The 16,572-nt window shown below is 49.4% G+C and overlaps 1 protein-coding gene across 1 annotated transcript in view; it reads right to left on the reverse strand.

The window, feature by feature from the left end:
- The window catches only part of FSTL4 (follistatin like 4), a 323,738-nt gene that overhangs the window by 12,480 nt on the left and 294,686 nt on the right, over window positions 1–16,572 (reverse strand). The window contains exons 9-13 of the mRNA XM_081091526.1: window positions 11,138–11,299; window positions 10,624–10,758; window positions 9,695–9,721; window positions 6,487–6,605; window positions 4,485–4,634 (exon numbers count right to left, since the gene is read on the reverse strand). Coding sequence (XP_080947652.1) covers window positions 4,485–4,634; window positions 6,487–6,605; window positions 9,695–9,721; window positions 10,624–10,758; window positions 11,138–11,299 — 593 coding nt within the window. The remainder of the gene's footprint in view (window positions 1–4,484; window positions 4,635–6,486; window positions 6,606–9,694; window positions 9,722–10,623; window positions 10,759–11,137; window positions 11,300–16,572) is intronic.

Consider the following 16,572-nt stretch of genomic DNA (forward strand, 5'->3'; position numbering starts at 1 on the left):
GAAAATGAGAGTGAAAAAGATAAGTGACAGACAATGGAAAGGTCTAATTTAAAAAACAAAACAAAACAGTTCCAAAAGAAGAGGCAAGAATGAGACAGCATACTATTTGAAGAAATATATCAATCCATACATTCAAGAACCTCTAAAAACCCCAAATCAAAATAAATACAAAGAACACATTAGCTGGCACATCTTAGTAAAACTACTAAAGACCAAAGAGAAAAATCTGAAAATTAGTTTAAAAAGTGATATACTAGTATTACCTTCAAAAGATTGACAGTTTGACCTATTAACAAAAAGAATGGGAAAATAATGGAGAGGCATCTTAAAATGCTGAGCATACATAATTGCCAATAATGTAGAATTCTATATCCAGTGAAAATATACTTTAACATTATTTGTCCTTTATGTATTTTTATTTTCAAGCAACCCAAAACTCCGAGACTCTGTTGCCAGCAGTCCTACACCACAAGAACCATTAAAGAACATTTTCAGGTAGAATGAAAATGATCCCAGACCTAACTATATACTTCAGGGGAATAAAGAGCAATGGAAAAGGTAAATATGTGGGTGAATATAAATGACTAGCAACTGTACAAAATAATAATAGGCATCTCTTCAGGGGTTAAATTATATGTAGAGTTAAAATTCATTCCTACAATAATGCGAAAGGTTGGAGGGAGGGTTAAATTAAAAGAGCTAGTTGTTCTAAGGTTCTATCAGTAATGTGGAAGTGAAGTAATTTCTATGAAACTGTATTGAGGTAAGGATGCATGTTATAATCTCAATGGTGGTAATAACAATAATATAAAAGAATGAATTGTCAACAAGCTAACAGAGGGAAAATGGAATAATAAAAGTGACTAATTCAAAAACTAAAAAGGAGAGAAAAGCAACATAAACAGGTCAAATTAAAAAATTACAGTATGGTACTAACTAGATAATAGTATATAAATTAATTACATTAAACATAAATGGGTCAAATACTCCAAATAAAAGACCACCTTAAATATATGGACAGAGAAAGGTTGAAAGTAAAAGGTTAGGAAATTACACCATGACAGCACTAATTACAATAAATCTGATTTGGTTATACTCATATTAGACTAAAACAGACTTTCAGGCAAGAAGCATCATCATATATAAAGAGGAATATTTTATAAGAATAAAGGAGTCTTCCCCCCAGGAGGTATTATAATTTTAAAGTAGAAATGGATAGAACTACAATCACGGTGGGGAATTTCAACATACCTCTCAGCAGCTGTTAGGCTAAGTGGACCAACAACAACAACAAAAAAAAACAAAAAAAAAAATCCAGGTATTTCAAATTATTCAGAATATGTTCTCTGGCCAGGGAAATCAATACCTCTTATTGTATTTGTCAGGAGAAACCACTAACTTGGTTATATCCAACTTTCTCCATACAATAAGCCTGTACTAAGGCAGCTAAACATTGCTGGGAAAAAAGATACAGCCCTGCTCATTGACCTCACTTTAAATTTACATCCACAATCCTTATGTGGGCCTTCATGATTACCCAGAAGTCCTTTCCCATTTCCTGGGTAAATTCAACCTCGCATGCAACTTTCACCTCTCTCCTCCAACCTCGGTGATAATTTTTCTTATTCCCTGAGAAAATTAAAGCAACCAGAAGAGTTCATCCAACTACCAGCGACTGTATCAGGTATTGGCACCGGTACCTGTGTACTTTCTTTCCTCCTCTTACAATGAAAGGGTGTGCTTTTACCTGAGGCTAGCATCTCCACTTGCATGCCCTGGATTTCACTGATCCCTGCTTAATTCCATGAGGCAGAAGAATTCGGGGGAACAACTCTCTCCATTAGCATTTAAATGCTATAATGTCACCTATGCTAAAAATAAAGTTCCTTCCATATCCTCTTTCTGCTACTGCCTCATTTGTCTACCTGTAACTCACCTTTACAGCAAACATCCTCAAAATGGTTGCCTATATTCACCATTTCCACTTCCTTACCATTCTGACTTGGATCTGCTCCCTCAGGCTTGCATTCCACCATCCTCTCTGTTCCTGCCTGCCAAGGTGACCCACATGGCACCAAATCCAATGGTCCGTTTTCATAACGTGCAAATGCTCTCTGCAACATTTGATACCACTGACCACTAACTCTCCCTTAAAACATTTTTCTGGGCTTCTGGGATACCCCATCTCTAATTTTCTTTGTTCCTTTCAGCTACTCCTTTGGGTCTCCTTGTCGGCTTTTTCTCTCCTGTGTGAGCTGTAAGTGTTGGAGTGCTCCAACCTGCACCTCATCCCTGTCTGTACTACCCTGAGTGATTTCTCATCCAGTTCTCCGGTTTTAATATGGTTCATATGGTGGTGATACCCTCATTGACACCTCCAGCGTAGATCTCTCCTTTGACTCCAGACCTGTTTATCTAACTGCTTACTTTATATACATCACCTGAAATGGAACAGAGCCAAAACTGACTTCCTAATTTTCTCCCCTAGCCTTGCTCCAAGTGTCTCTCATAGTACATCAGTAACACATTGGTGCAGTAACATTATCACAAACTTAGTGGCTGAAAGCAACACAAATCTATTCTCTTACAGTTTCTGGAGGCCAGAAGTCTGAAATTAATTTCATGACTGAACCAACATGGCTCTGTAAGGCAGGGCTCCCTCTAGAGCAGTGGTTCTCAACCTTCTGGCCCTTTAAATACAGTTCCTCATGTTGTGACCCAACCATAAAATTATTTTCGTTGCTACTGTTATGAATCATAATGTAAATATCTGATATGCAGGATGGTCTTAGGTGACCCCTGTGAAGGTCGTTCAACCGCCAAAGGGGTCGCGACCCACAGGTTGAGAACCGCTGCTCTAGGCCGTGGTCGGCAAACTGCGGCTTGGCAAACCACAGCTTGAGAACCACATGTGGCTCTTTGGCCCCTTGAGTGTGGCTCTTCCACAAAATACCGACTTCTGTGCATGAGCCATGAAGTTTCAATCGCACTGTACGTGCGCGCCCTCATGTGGTATTTTGTGGAAGACCCACACTCAAGGGGCCAAAGAGCCGCATGTGGCTCACGAGCCGCGGTTTGCCGACCATGGCAGAGGTTCTAGGGGAGAATGCATTTCCTTACTTTCCTAGCCTCTAGAACAGCGGTTCTCAACCTGTGGGTTGTGACCCCTTTCGGGGGGTCGAACAACCCTTTCACAGGGGTCGCCTAAGACCATCGGAAAACACATATATAATTACATATTGTTTTTGTGGTTAATCACTATGCTTTAATTATGTTCAATTTGTAACAATGAAAAAACATCCTGCATATCAGATATTTTCATTATGATTCATAACAGTAGCAAAATTACAGTTATGAAGTAGCAATGAAAATAATTTCATGGTTGGGGGTCACCACAACATGAGGAACTGTATTTAAATGGTCGCAGCATTAGGAAGGTTGAGAACCACTGCTTTAGAACTATATTCTTTGGCTCATGGCCTGTTCTCCAATCTTCAAAGTCAGCCATCTGCCATGCTACCCCAGTGCTCACTCTGCCTCCTCCTTCTCTACAGAACTTCTTGAAATTTATCCCTGCTTCTCTCTTATAAGGAAACTTTTGTTTGCATTTAGGGATCACCCAGATAAGCTAGGATAACTCCCCATTTTAAAATCCTTAATTCATTAACATCTGCTAAATTCCTTTTGCCATATGAGGTGACAGTCACACGTCCTGGGGGCCATCGGTCAGCCCACCACACACAGTAAATGGCATCCCCATTCTACAGTTGCTGAAGTTCAAGCACGCAAACAAAGGCTTCTGCTCTCTCAAACCTCACCTTCCACCCAGCAGAAAATCTTTGGGGCTCCCTGTTTAAACTACATCCCGAATCTGATCACTTCTCACCACCTCCACTGCTGTCCTCTCCTGCCTGGTTCCTTGCAGTGACCCCACCCCTGCTCTTGCTTCCAGTCCTTTCTTAATACAGAAGCCAGATCGAGTCACTGCCCTGACTAACCCTTCAGTGGCTTTCCATCTCACTGTTTCTACCTCATTAGCCTTCGTTCACCTGCGACTTCCCAGCACCCACTCCCCCCCTTATCGCGGGCCTTCCCTCTGTTCCCAGGATCGGAACCCCACTTGGCATTTAGATCTCAGATTCTGTTCCTCTCCAGAGCCAATTTAAAATCATCTTCCAGTTCCTCTAGCACATTTCGCCTCGAGTAACGTAGCACTTACTATTTAAAACTCCCTAACATTCTGATTTAGGGCCTGTTTCCCCAACTACCATATAAGACCTAGAACTTCCTTGCTCATTTTTGGCTGTTTCCCAAGCACCTAGCACAGCGCATGGCACCTGGTAGGCAGTAAAGACTTGAACCACTGCACATGAACCCCCTTTGCCTTCCCCCTCCGGCCTGCCCTGCCCTCACAGCAGCCGGAGAGGGTGCAGAAAGCAAAGACGACTTAGGCAGGCTGTGCCCTCTCCCTTAGACAGGTGTACCTGCAGGACTTTCTGGGCTTGAACGTCGACCACGAGGACTCTGTTCAGTGCCGGTTGGGCCACGTAGATGTACCGGTGCCTGACGTTCACTGCCGACGCCCACTGGCATGGCTGGGTGGCGTCCCCTTCCCCTTGAGGACAGATTTCTTCCTGTGAAGGAGATAGGCTACCATGTATATATACTTCTTAATCCCCTCTCTCCCGCCCCCCCCCAACCCCCGACCTCTCAGGATTCCCTCTCCCCTGACTCTCCTCGGTCCCTTTCTTGCCACACTCAGAATCCTTTGGATTCACAGAACATGGCACGCAACCCCCCACCTCACCAATTTCCCCTCCTCCCACTTCTGAGGCTGCACCTCCCACTGCAGCCTCTTCATCAGCAGCTTCCAGGGCATGGTCTTCCTCTCTTTTGTGCTACTTTCTCTTTGTCCTCATCGTCATTATTTTAAAAACGTCTCTTAATGGTCAGATTTGTGAAAGAGTTCCCTACACTTTTCTGCTTCCTCACCTCTCATATGCCCCTTACCCTCTGCTTTTGAACTCACCACGAAGCTGGGAGTGTTCTCACCAAGGTCAGAACACTTGACTCCTCAGTTGTAAATTAATCCCTGGCCATCATTTTAGTTGAACTTGGGGCACCATCTGACCACTCCTTGGTTCTTCTCCCTCCATCCCACCCCGTGGCTGGGCCCTTTCTGTTGCTGGATCCTGCAGAGTTCACCCTGAGTAACTTTTCTTCTCTAAAGTTAATCTCACCCAAACCTACGGCCTTAGCTACAGTCTATATGCCTACAACTCCCAAATTTACATCTTTAGCTCAGGTCTCTTCCCTGAGCTCCAGACTTATAGCCAACTATTTAGCTTGACTTGATTGTTTAATGAACATCTCAGACATGTAAGTCCAAAATCAACTCTCAATTTTACCATCAGCCCTGCTCATTCCATTAAAAAAACAACAACATCTCTATTGCTTTACTTCCTTGGACCAAAAACATTGAGGCCGCCCTAACTGGTTTAGCTCAGTGGTTAGAGTGTCGGCCCAAGGACTGAAGGATCAGGGGTTCGATTCCGGTCAAGGGCACGTCCCTCTGTTGCAGCCTGTGCCCTTACCAATTAAACTTGCTGCTTCCCGCTGAACAAAGTGGATGGACATCTAATCCAGAAGAGAGGCCGAGAGAGGATGCACCAACTTCCTACTCACCAGCACTTTAGAAAGAGGGTCGTTCCACTGTAACCCTCCCATAGGGTGTTTGGCACCCTCCTCCTGCTAGCAAGACTCTGGCTTCCCCTCAGGCCCCCTGTGGTTTTACCTGTGACCAGCTCTGAGTCCACGCAGTTCTCCCCTTCCCCACTGCCACGGGCTTAACCAGGACACCACCTTCCCACCTGGACAATTACAATGACCTCTTCACCCCTCTGTGCTTCTAGGCCAGCCTTTTTGACCACTGCCCTCCCTGAGGTCTTGCATGTGTTCCTGATCATGGCCACCCTTTGTCTGAAGTCCTTCAGGGGTTCCCAGAGCTTTAGGGTACCATTAGAACTTCCCAATTTCAGGCCTTTCCCACACCCACCCTTCCCTCTTAGGCACAGAGAGTACTTTCTGTTCCCTGAACATGACATATTTTATCCTCTACTCTCCATGTTCATGACATTTGTTCCAGAAACCCACCACCCACTCTGACTTATTCTTTAAAATTGAGCCCAGGGATCACGTGTCCCAGGGGCCTTCTCTCCTCAATTTCTAGCGCACTTGGCACATCTTCTAACAGCACCCACTGGGCAGCTGTGAACGTGGGGAGGCCAGGAACCCATTCATAGGCCTGGGCCTCCCCTCGGGCTCAGTGCGTGGACGTGGCTGCCTGATGAAGGAACGGGCATTTACATGCTCGGCCTCGTGTTCCTTGAGCCTTGGGACAGATTGGAACCACACCACGTACAGTAGATGGAATTTAAGAAGCAAATGGCACCCGAGGTGAAAGACTGACTGGGCGTGGGAACCTACATAGCTCATGAAGATCTTCTCAGAGGGTTTGAGGTGCCTCTGGATCTCACAGTCCGCGGGGTGCAGGATGATAATGCCGTCATCGGAGAAGACATAGAACATGTTTCCCACACTGAGGCCTGGGAGGAGCAAACACAGCCACGGTTATGTCCCTCTAGCAGCTACCGTCCCCCCTGCCCCCGTCGGGTCACATGCCACATCGGGCGCACACAAAACTGCAGCTCGGGTGCATGGGGTGCAGGCGCGCAGTGCAAGTCCTGGGCAAGGTGGGGTGAGGTGAGATGAGCAGGTGGTGTGGGGAGCAGGGGAGAAGGTGCCCCGAGGGCTGTCAATCAGAACAGCACACAGAGGGCCCTGCGGTCCCCGGGTGTCCTCCCAGACATGCACACCAGTCATCCAGAGTGGCCACCCACACAGGCTTTCAAATCAACGACAGCCGTGGCTTTGACATACATTTGACTGTTCCTGTCCTGAAAGGCAAAGCCGCCCTTGGCCGTTCGCTGTCCACTAAATTCAGAATGGATGAGACGATCCCCCAAAGCAAAGGCCCTCACTTTGAACACATTTAGGCGCAGCGCCACTTCCTGGGATGGGGGCCCTGAGAATGCTGTGGCAGGTGCTCCTCGGTCCAAACCGAGTCCCAGCCTGTCTGTGCCGGCAAACCGCTCCTTCAAGACTGCGAGCCCCACCTCTGCCCCAGCGGTGCCTCCGTGGCAGCTCGCGCCAGGTGCTAGAGCCCGCAGCTGGTCCTGCCTGCCTGCCCTCACCCGGCCCAGGCCTCAGCTGTCTGGGAAGAAAAGGCCTTGGGGACCCCCAACTAGTGCAGCCTCCTTATTTCAAAGACAAAGAAACTGAGGTCCCAGGAGGCCACCTGCCTTTGTGCCCGAGTTGGGGTTAGACCCTGAGCCCCTGCTCAGAGTGTCCCCTCACTCTGCCTCTCCATAAAAGGCCAACCTGGCACAGAGATGGGTAAGGTTGGAATTCTTCCTCCCACTTTCTCCCCACTCTTTCATATATTTTGAAGGTAGAACAATAAAAAGATTTCTATAAGTTCTGAAAAAATGAAATATATTCAATAAATATGCGGAGAACTCTTTCCTCGCACGCAGAGAGCACCAGTGCCTTGATGTGCAGCACAGAGGGGGCTCTGCAGGGAGCCAGGTTAGGGTGCTGTGCACGCGTGGACCCCGCCCGAACTCTGAACCCCTCTTACGTGGGCCTCTGTAACTGCATGTCACACCCCCAGGGCCTCCTGCATTCTCTGGGTCTCTTTGCAGTCACCTCACCTTAGAAAAACACCACCTCTTAAAAACTTGTCTGGTGAAGTTTTCAGTGAGTTAGAAAACAACAAGTCAGGCAAATAGGAATCACCACCCCATTAGCTGCCAATGACTCTGCAGGCAGTTTTCGGGGCGCCAGGCCCATGGTGACGGCACCAGTGCCTGCGGCTCCCAGTGAGGACAGAGGTCCCTGAGTCCACGAAGCAGCCTCGACTACCTCTGGTTCGGTGCCGAGAAGGGCTCTAGGCAAGAGGGCTCCTGCCATGGCGAGCAGCCTGACCCCGCCTCTCAAAGCCGGCATTGACCAGGAGTATCTGCAGAGCTGCGTGAGAGTCAGACAAGCCATGAGTCTCAGCCGGCTCTCAGCCCCCAGCAGGGCCTTTGCTTCTGTCCCCTCTCCCCTGGCAAACTTCTCACTCACACCTCGGGGGCCGAGGGGGACACAGCCCTGGCTCAACAACAGGCCCCAGGAACAGCCTCCCGGGGCTTCTCAGAAAATCGATGGTCGGAAGGACCAAGGTAAGACTGAAGGCTTAACAGAACCTCCATGGGGCCTGCAGCTGTAGCTACACTTCAGGCTGAGCGCAGGGCCTTGCTCACAGCTGGCAATGGAACATGAGACTAAACAAATACTCAACAAACAACTGGCTTCACAGGAGACCAGCCTCATGATCGACCTCCCCTGCCCCCCGGCCGAAGGTTCTGTCTGGGCGTAGCTTCTACTAAGGCAGTGGCGGCGAACCTTCTGAGCTCGGCGTGTCAGTGTTTTGGAAAACCTTAATTTAACTCTGGTGCCGTGTCACATATAGAAATGTTTTGATATTTGCAACCATAGTAAAAACAATACTTATATTTTTGATATTTATTTTATATATTTAAATGCCATTTAACAAAGAAAAATCAACCAAAAAAAATGAGTTTGTGTGTCACCTCTGACATGCGTGTCATAGGTTCGCCATCACTGTGCTAAGGGGGCACCAAGGAGCTTTCTTGCTTTTGTGTGCTCTCATCGTCTCATTTCTCCTGGGCAGACTTGAGCGTGCCCTGTGGGCGGCCAGCTTGCCTCTCTGTTTTGGCCTCTGCATTTTCCTATCTCCAGGCCTTGAGTCTTAGCGGTGAAGGGTACCAGCTGCCCAGGCATGATGGGAAGTGCTTGCTGCTGGGTTGTCTGATATTAGTGCAGCACCTGCCAGCCCTTGGGCAGCGTAGGTCTTAAGTGGGCCTCCCTAGCTGTACTTCACACCCCCAGGGCCCCCTGCATTCTCTGGGTCTCTTTGTAGTAACCTCCTTAGAAAAACACCGCCTCTTAAAGACGCAGAGCAAAAGCTCCCTGGGTGCCTCATGGCTAGGAGCGAGGGTCAGGCAGCATCAAGAGTCTGCTATTTTTTGAACCATATGAAACTGTCCATATTAGGCCAGTTTTGATGTACAAAATGCAATTTTGTATGGCCCAATCTAATGTTTAAAGATTGTTTGCTAATACAAATTTTAAAAGCCTATTCATTTAAAAACATACATGTAAATAAATATAAATTTACAGAAATCACCATAGCTTTCTCCTTCAGCATTTCTTCAGAGTATATACTAAACCCAACACCAACACCAGTTGCCGGAGAAAAGTTTAAGGCCTGGATCTGATCAGGAGCCCCTGCTGAGCAGGCCCCCCCAGGGGAGGTTTCAATGAGCTTGAAATGGAAACTTTCCATTTCTAAATTCTAATGCATTGGTGACCATTAAAGACACGAGGCGGTGTGAAATGTGCTTCTCAGGGTGCACCACCTGAGTTTGACTTGGACCTCCCCCCTCCGGTCTGATCTGGCACATGAACCCCGCTTGTGGTACTGTTTGGCGCTCATGGAAAGATGGCCTATGTTGGAACTACAAACACACGTGACCACAGACACAACACAGAACGAGTGAGCTGGTACCTTCCTCGCGCCAGAGAATGTTTGCAACTGCAGCAGCGGAGAGTTGGGAGAGCGGGAGCCGGCGGAGGGGAGGAAAAGAGAAGAAAGCAGAGTGAGAACCTTCCTCACAGTGTCAGTTCGAGAACATCTGCCATCGAGTGCACAGAACGGCACCACGGACTCCCGCGGCCGCACTGGGGACTGTGCACATGGACAAATGCGTCCGGGTCTCAGGACCCTTTCAATTCTGAATGAATCCTTGACATCAGGTCCCAGGATCCCAGAAGCTAATGGGGTTTTCTACTTCCCAGGATGACAAAGAGGCAGCAACCTCTCTCTCAGACACGCAGAATTACTTCCAGGAGCGCTCTGACTTTCAACTAGGATCCTCCTTATCTGAAACATGTTTGAGGACCTCCCTTGCTGGGAAAGACTCATATGAAACTGTGACTGAGGGAATGAGACCATGGCCAGCACCCACGTCCTTGAAATCACAGCAGCGGACCCACTTGGGGAGCGGTGGCCACAAGGGAGAGCACCCTTAGCACCCAGGTGGGCGACATCCCTGGATAAAGGCCGGTGTGCACAGCCAGTCCCTGGGCCACGTGGAACAGCGGCCCCTGGTGGGTGGATAGTAGGGGGCGTTTTGTAGATGAGGGCAGGGGTTCCAGGGCAGGTAGGAAGCAGAACTGGGGCCAGGATATGTGAGCTTCCTTGTGGTCCTGGGCTCTGTCTCCTGTCCAGAGAGCTCCTCTATGTTTCTAGAGTCAGGGAAGGTGTGCTCCCCTCTGGGCAGCCTCTGTCCCCAGTTTGAGCCCAGATGGATACGGTGTTACCTGTCTTCAGGGGCTCATGGTTGACAGCTCTGGCCCTGGTCAGTTACTTCCCTCCCTGACACCCCACACATCCCACCAGCTCAGTGCAAAGCTCAAAGGCAAGAGTGGACTCACGGGTCTTTCTAGCTGAGTCTTCAATGAAGAGGGAGGAGATGTCTTCGTCCACGCCCACTTCATTTTTGGCAATGCAGGTGTACGCCCCTGTGTCTTCATACCGGACGCTGCCGATGTGGAGTTCGCTCCCATTGGCTGCGGAAAGGACAGTGCTCAGCGTGGCCCGCTCAGCTGGACCCCCCTTCCACCCTCCCCATTCTCTGTGTAGGCATTAAAAACACAGAGCCCCTCAGCAGGGCTGAGGGTAGCCCACATCCCGGACAGTCACCCACCAGGGGCCAGAACACCTGAGTGAACTGAGGGTGACCTGGGACCTGACTGGCAACCTCTCATCACTGTCCTCAGAAAGCCCAGGAGACTGTGGGAGCCCAGGGAGTAGAACAGTCTGGGGAGACATCTGTTCACTCCAACATGTCTGACTTAGAATCAACTCACGCCTCTCATTTCCATCCTGGGGAGGGTGTCAGCTTGAACTTGGTGGGAATAGCACAGAGACATCGAGGGCGGTTCTTACCCAAAAGGGAGAGCTGTTTAGACATCTGGGCTGAGACATCCATGCCATTTTTCAGCCAAGTGATTCTGGGCATAGGAATGCCCTCCGCGTGGCACCTCAGACTGGCCGCCACCCCCGGCTCCTGTGCCTGGGTCTCCGGGTAGACGCGGATGACTGGTGGCACTGCGGGTGAGAACCAGTGACGGTAAGAGAAGGCCCTCACCTGGCCTCGGGCCTGGGGTCCAGCCATGAAACCCTGCTCCAGGGAGGTGCGCTGAGAGGCCACTCCGCACTTCTCTTTGTAAGCAGTTTACAACCATCCTATTCAGCAACTCAAGCCCTAAGAGAAAGCTATAAAACGGATTGCAGGCAACAAACACGTCAGGCTTCCTACCCTGTAATTCATGGCTTTCATCATTATTCTAAATATGATCAGGAAGACAACCAAATATTTAATGTGGTTCAGCTGCTGCATGTGAAGAGCAATAGCCACTGACATTTATTTCTGAATGACTAAAACTCAGATATATGATTTCTGTTATCAGCAAGCCATTGGACAGAGGCTTATGTCTTGCAGGAAGTGCTTCACAAAGCACTTATGAGCACTGACTGGCAGGCTACTCATTATATCACGGCTCCGGGCAATCCATTGATTTTCCAGTGGGTCATTTTTATTGCTCCCCTTCTCAATCCCGGGAACACGGGTGAAAGGCAAGTGTGCCCTCCTTAACGCTGACTCGGCCGTGGGCCCTGCAGTCCAGCTCGGGGCTGGGGCTATGGCCTGGCCCACTCACCAGATGAGCGTGGGTGGGCAAGGCGTCACCCTCCATAGGCCGCAGGCTTCTCTTACCTGGGCTGTCTGTGGGGAGGGACCCAGAAGAAGTGGAGACTATCTGGAGGACCTTCCGTCCTACCCCCAGCTTTGGGCCCAGGAGATAAAATAATTACCATTTTTCAGTGGAATTGAGGGCTCTTCCCTACTCACACATTCTACTCTACTTACTTCCAACAGGTTCGTGACAGCGTGTGTAAAGGCACCTGGCTATTAAACTGAATGAAACAAAAGCATCACACTTCCTTTGGAATGACAGGGGATGGATTCTTCCTGAAGTGGGCAGCTACTTGTCTGGAAGCTCCTATTGTCCAATGAGCGACAGCATCCCAGTGCAAGATGAAGGCAGAGGAGGTGGAGGTATAGGCCTCTCCTCCCAGGACCAAACTGGAATTACAACTAAAATATAGAGCAATCATCCTGAATGACCAGCTGAAGGCTAGCTGAAGAGAAGTTTTTATTTTTCTATTTTTTAAAATATTTTTATTGATTTTTTTACAGAGAGAAAGGGAGAGAGATAGAGAGTCAGAAACATCGATGAGAGAGAAACATCGATCAGCTGCCTCCTGCCCATCTCCAACTGGGGATGTGCCCGCAACCCAGGTACATGCCCTTGACCGGAATTGAACCTGGGACCCCTCAGTCCGCAGGCCAACGCTCTATCCACTGAGCCAAACCGGTTTCGGCAGAAGAGAAGTCTTATGAGTGGGGAGAATGGGGGGCATCTGTGAAAAAGAAAAAGTCTTGTAACCAAGAATTTCCAGAAGACGCCACATGGAGACTATAGAAGGGCAGAGACATGGGACACGCTGGCCCTGCTCCCAAGGGCAGGGGCTGGGACTCTGGGGGTATCTCAGCTGCAAAAGTTCCCCCTGAGGAGCAAGGGGTCTTAGCTCCACGCGGGGCCCCCAGCACAGAGCAGCAGAGCTAGGGAGAGAAGCCCACATAACACCCGGCTGTGAAGGTCCACGGGAAGGCTGTCTGCCAGGGAGACAGGGGTCTGCTAGAAACCCAGGTGCCCTCTTATGGGGTCAGTGCACAAGATCGCACTCGTGGCCACTCACCTTGGGCTGCGGGGGAGGGAGGGCGGCGAGGAGCAGACTGGAGTTGTCTGAGTGTTAGGTCTGATCAAATAATTGATCAGGACAGGCAGAGCCGAAGAGAGCCCCGGGCAGGGAGGCCTCAAAGACCTGGTGCCCTTGGGCCCCACTTGGACGGGACCCTGTCAGATGCTACGGAGAAAGCATCCTGCCTGCCCCGAGGGGGGCAAGGGGAGAATCAGCTTTCTGCCAACAACAAGGCAAGGACCCGACTGTTTTTGTTGTTTTTTTTTTTTGGGGGGGGGCCCGTACCTCCCCTCTTCTTTGGTGTAATTTGTGCACTAAAAATCATTTGAGATTAATATGTCCTGTGTAAACACTTTCATTTAAAAAAGTTTGCCAAGCCTTCAAGTGAAAATGTTGAAAACATGACACAAAGGCTCACGTTCTTTGGGAAGCATCAGTCACTCCCGAGCTGGAAGGAGCACGAACGTGTCCCGAGTAAGAGGCACATTCACGAAAGCACCACGTGGGAGAAGTCAACAGATGCGGGAGATGATGATTGCATTTTTGGGGGATGAATTGCTACATGTCTGAATGGTGGGGAGGTCGAGGGTGTTTTTAATTTAATGGATTAATCATTTATGTCTGGAGTTCCTGCTCCTTCTGATGAAAGCAATGCAGGAGGTTTGCATGAAGTTATAAATCATGTCAGTGTTTGGGCCTCATCCCTGGGAGGCCTGGTCTATGGGGAAGTAATACTAATAATTTAAGAGAGGCAGTAGTTTCCTGGAAGGGATTCCTTTAGCCACCCAGGTCAAGGCCAAGTCACGAGGGAGAGCTTCAGAAGATGGTGGCCCAGCCTGTATATGGGGGCCCTGCTCTTGCCACCAGGGCGTGAGGCAGCACCAGAGAGAAGTCTATATTTTATTCCTCATTTGGCAAATTTCTGTGGGTCTTAATTTTCCCATCTGTATAATGGGTTGGAGGCTCCCTGAGGAGCCACTAGCTCAGACCTGTGTCCTCCAACTACAGTAAAATAGGGCTTGAGACAACCCCAAATCTCCCCCATATCTCCTCCTACCATGGGCTTTGAACTATATCTGTATCAGGCTTTTCCATATATCATATCTCATCAGGCCTATGAGGCAGGATGTTATTATTATTCCCACCTACAGGTAAGTTTACTAGCCTAAGACTATGTCAAGGAAGTACCAGCACTAGGTCTGTCTGGCTCAGAGTTCACGTCTTGACCCTTTGACAGAGGTGCTGGCAGCTTGGGTCTGCCCTGGGCGTAGGATGGAGCAGCCCCCAGCCCAGCTCCTGTTCCCAGGAGTGGCATCTCTGTCTCATGGGCCCACAGGCCACACACAAACTCCCCAGCACAGCTGCTGTTCTGGTGGAATCTTCTGAGCCCCGCCCCCATCTCCTCCCTTCATCCTCCTCCCCTTCCTGTCTACCTTCTGAGGCGATCCCAGCTGGAGGACCAGACAGAGAACACTGCTCTCTCTCTGTGCGTCCGAGCACTGCCTCAGAATAAGCCACAGGCCACCTGCCACCTGAAGGGGACCCAAAGGGACCTCAGCAGCCCTGCTGGGCAATTGCACCGAATTCTACCCAAGCTGCTCAGGGCCATCGTTCAAGCTTTGGGTGGGGGAAAGGAACCGATCCCACAGGTGAATGTTGCCGCCTTCCCACCCTTTCCTCAGGGGACTCCGTAGAAACACAGTGCTCTGCGTGCCTGAGCACCAGCAGTGCCTTCTCAGCCTCCCTGGGTCCTCCTGCCCGAACGTTACCCGCTGGCACCAGGCCACAGCCTGCAAAGCTCCCCATGCCCCCCGCCTCTGAGAGCCTCCTGGCAACCCGAGCAGCACCGGGAGTCTGCACAGTGACCTGCTCAGCCCACTGGGAGTCTGCACTGTGACCTGCTCAGCCCCACCCAGAGCTGGTGACACCCAGCCATGCAGTCCCCCAGCTCCTGTCCTGCTGGGGGCAGGGGCCTTACAGTCACTGCCAGGGGCCCTTGCTCAGATACTCGCTCGGCCAGCTGTTTCTGATCAGGTCTAAGCTCAACACCGGGACAGAGATGAATGAGTGAATGAGGCAGGGTTCCTGCCCCGTTCTCCACAGTGTGCAGCCCCTGTAGCGGTACAGGAACGTCATTTCTTTAATACGGCTTTTTCCTTAATTCAAGCCAGCTCTGTCCAGTCTCATCGCAGCACGACTCACTTGCCTCCTTTGACCAGATCCCTCCACCTTTGCACACACTGTACCACCACTTCCTCATCATTAAGCCCTCAGGACAATTAGGTTCTGGTCAGCGTCAAACTGCCTTAAAGAACAAAGCCTTATGGTCATAGAGAACAGTATGAACGTGACCCCAAAGGCAAGGGAAGTAAAGGCACAAATAAATGAATGGGACTGTATCAAACTAAAAAGCTTCTGCTCAGCAAAAGAAATGGACAACAAAACAAAGAGGCAGCCAGCCAGACGGGAGATGATATTTGCAAACCGACAAAGGCTTAATTTCCAAAATATATAAAGAACTCATAAAACTCGCACCAAACAAGCAACCAATCAAAAAGTAGGGAGAGGACCTGAACAGACACCTCTCCCAAGAAGAAAATATGAACAGCCAATAGACATCTAAAAAAATGTTCAACCTCACTGGCAAATAGGGAAATGCAAATCTAAACTACCATGGATACCGCCTTACCCCTGTGAGAGTGGCCATTATCAACAAGACAAGCAATGACAAGTGTTGGAGAGGCTGTGGGGAAAAAGGGAGCCCTCATTCACTGCCGGTGGGAATGTCGTCCGGTACAACCACTACGGAAAGTATTCTGGCAGTTCCTCAAAAACTTAAAGACCAGAGCTACCACACGACCCAGCAATCCCTCTCCTGGGAACACACCCGAAAAACTCGAAATCATGTATTCGCAAAGATGCATGCACCCGTGTTCACTCTGGCATCACTCACGGTGGCCAAGACAGGGACACGAACAAAGTGCCCTGCCACAGAGGACTGGATAAAGAAGATGCAGTACATATCCACGATGGAATACTACTCGGCATAAGAAAGGACAAAATAGCACCATTGGCAACAACATGAGTGGACCTTGAGAACAGTGTGCTGAGTGAAATAAGTTAGTCAGAAAAAGCTGAGAACTATCGGATGACTTACTCATATGTGGGATATAAAACTGAAACGCATGAATACAAACAGCAGTCAGTGTGGTGGTTGCCAGAGGGAAGGGGTGGGGGGAAGGGGGCCCTAATATAAGGCGACAGGAGAAGATGTGACTTTGGGTGGTGGGCACGCGGTGCAATAGACAGATCTTGTAACATAGACACCCACCCCTGAAACCTGCATGTTCATGTTGGCCAACGTCGCCCCAACCAATTTGATAAATATTTAAAGGAAAGAACAAAGCCTCAACTCTGTTGATCAGGAGAAGGGAGTTTCTGTCAAACTAAAGGTAACACCTTGCCCTTAGTTTTGCCTCAGCCCCAGACCCATGAAGGTGGACTGGCCCTACTGACCACATTCTTGCGTAACCAGACAGAACAACTCCATGGCTGAC

This window comes from Myotis nattereri (genome assembly GCF_964212035.1).
Source record: "Myotis nattereri genome assembly, chromosome: 5".
Taxonomy (NCBI): Eukaryota; Metazoa; Chordata; class Mammalia; order Chiroptera; family Vespertilionidae; genus Myotis; species Myotis nattereri.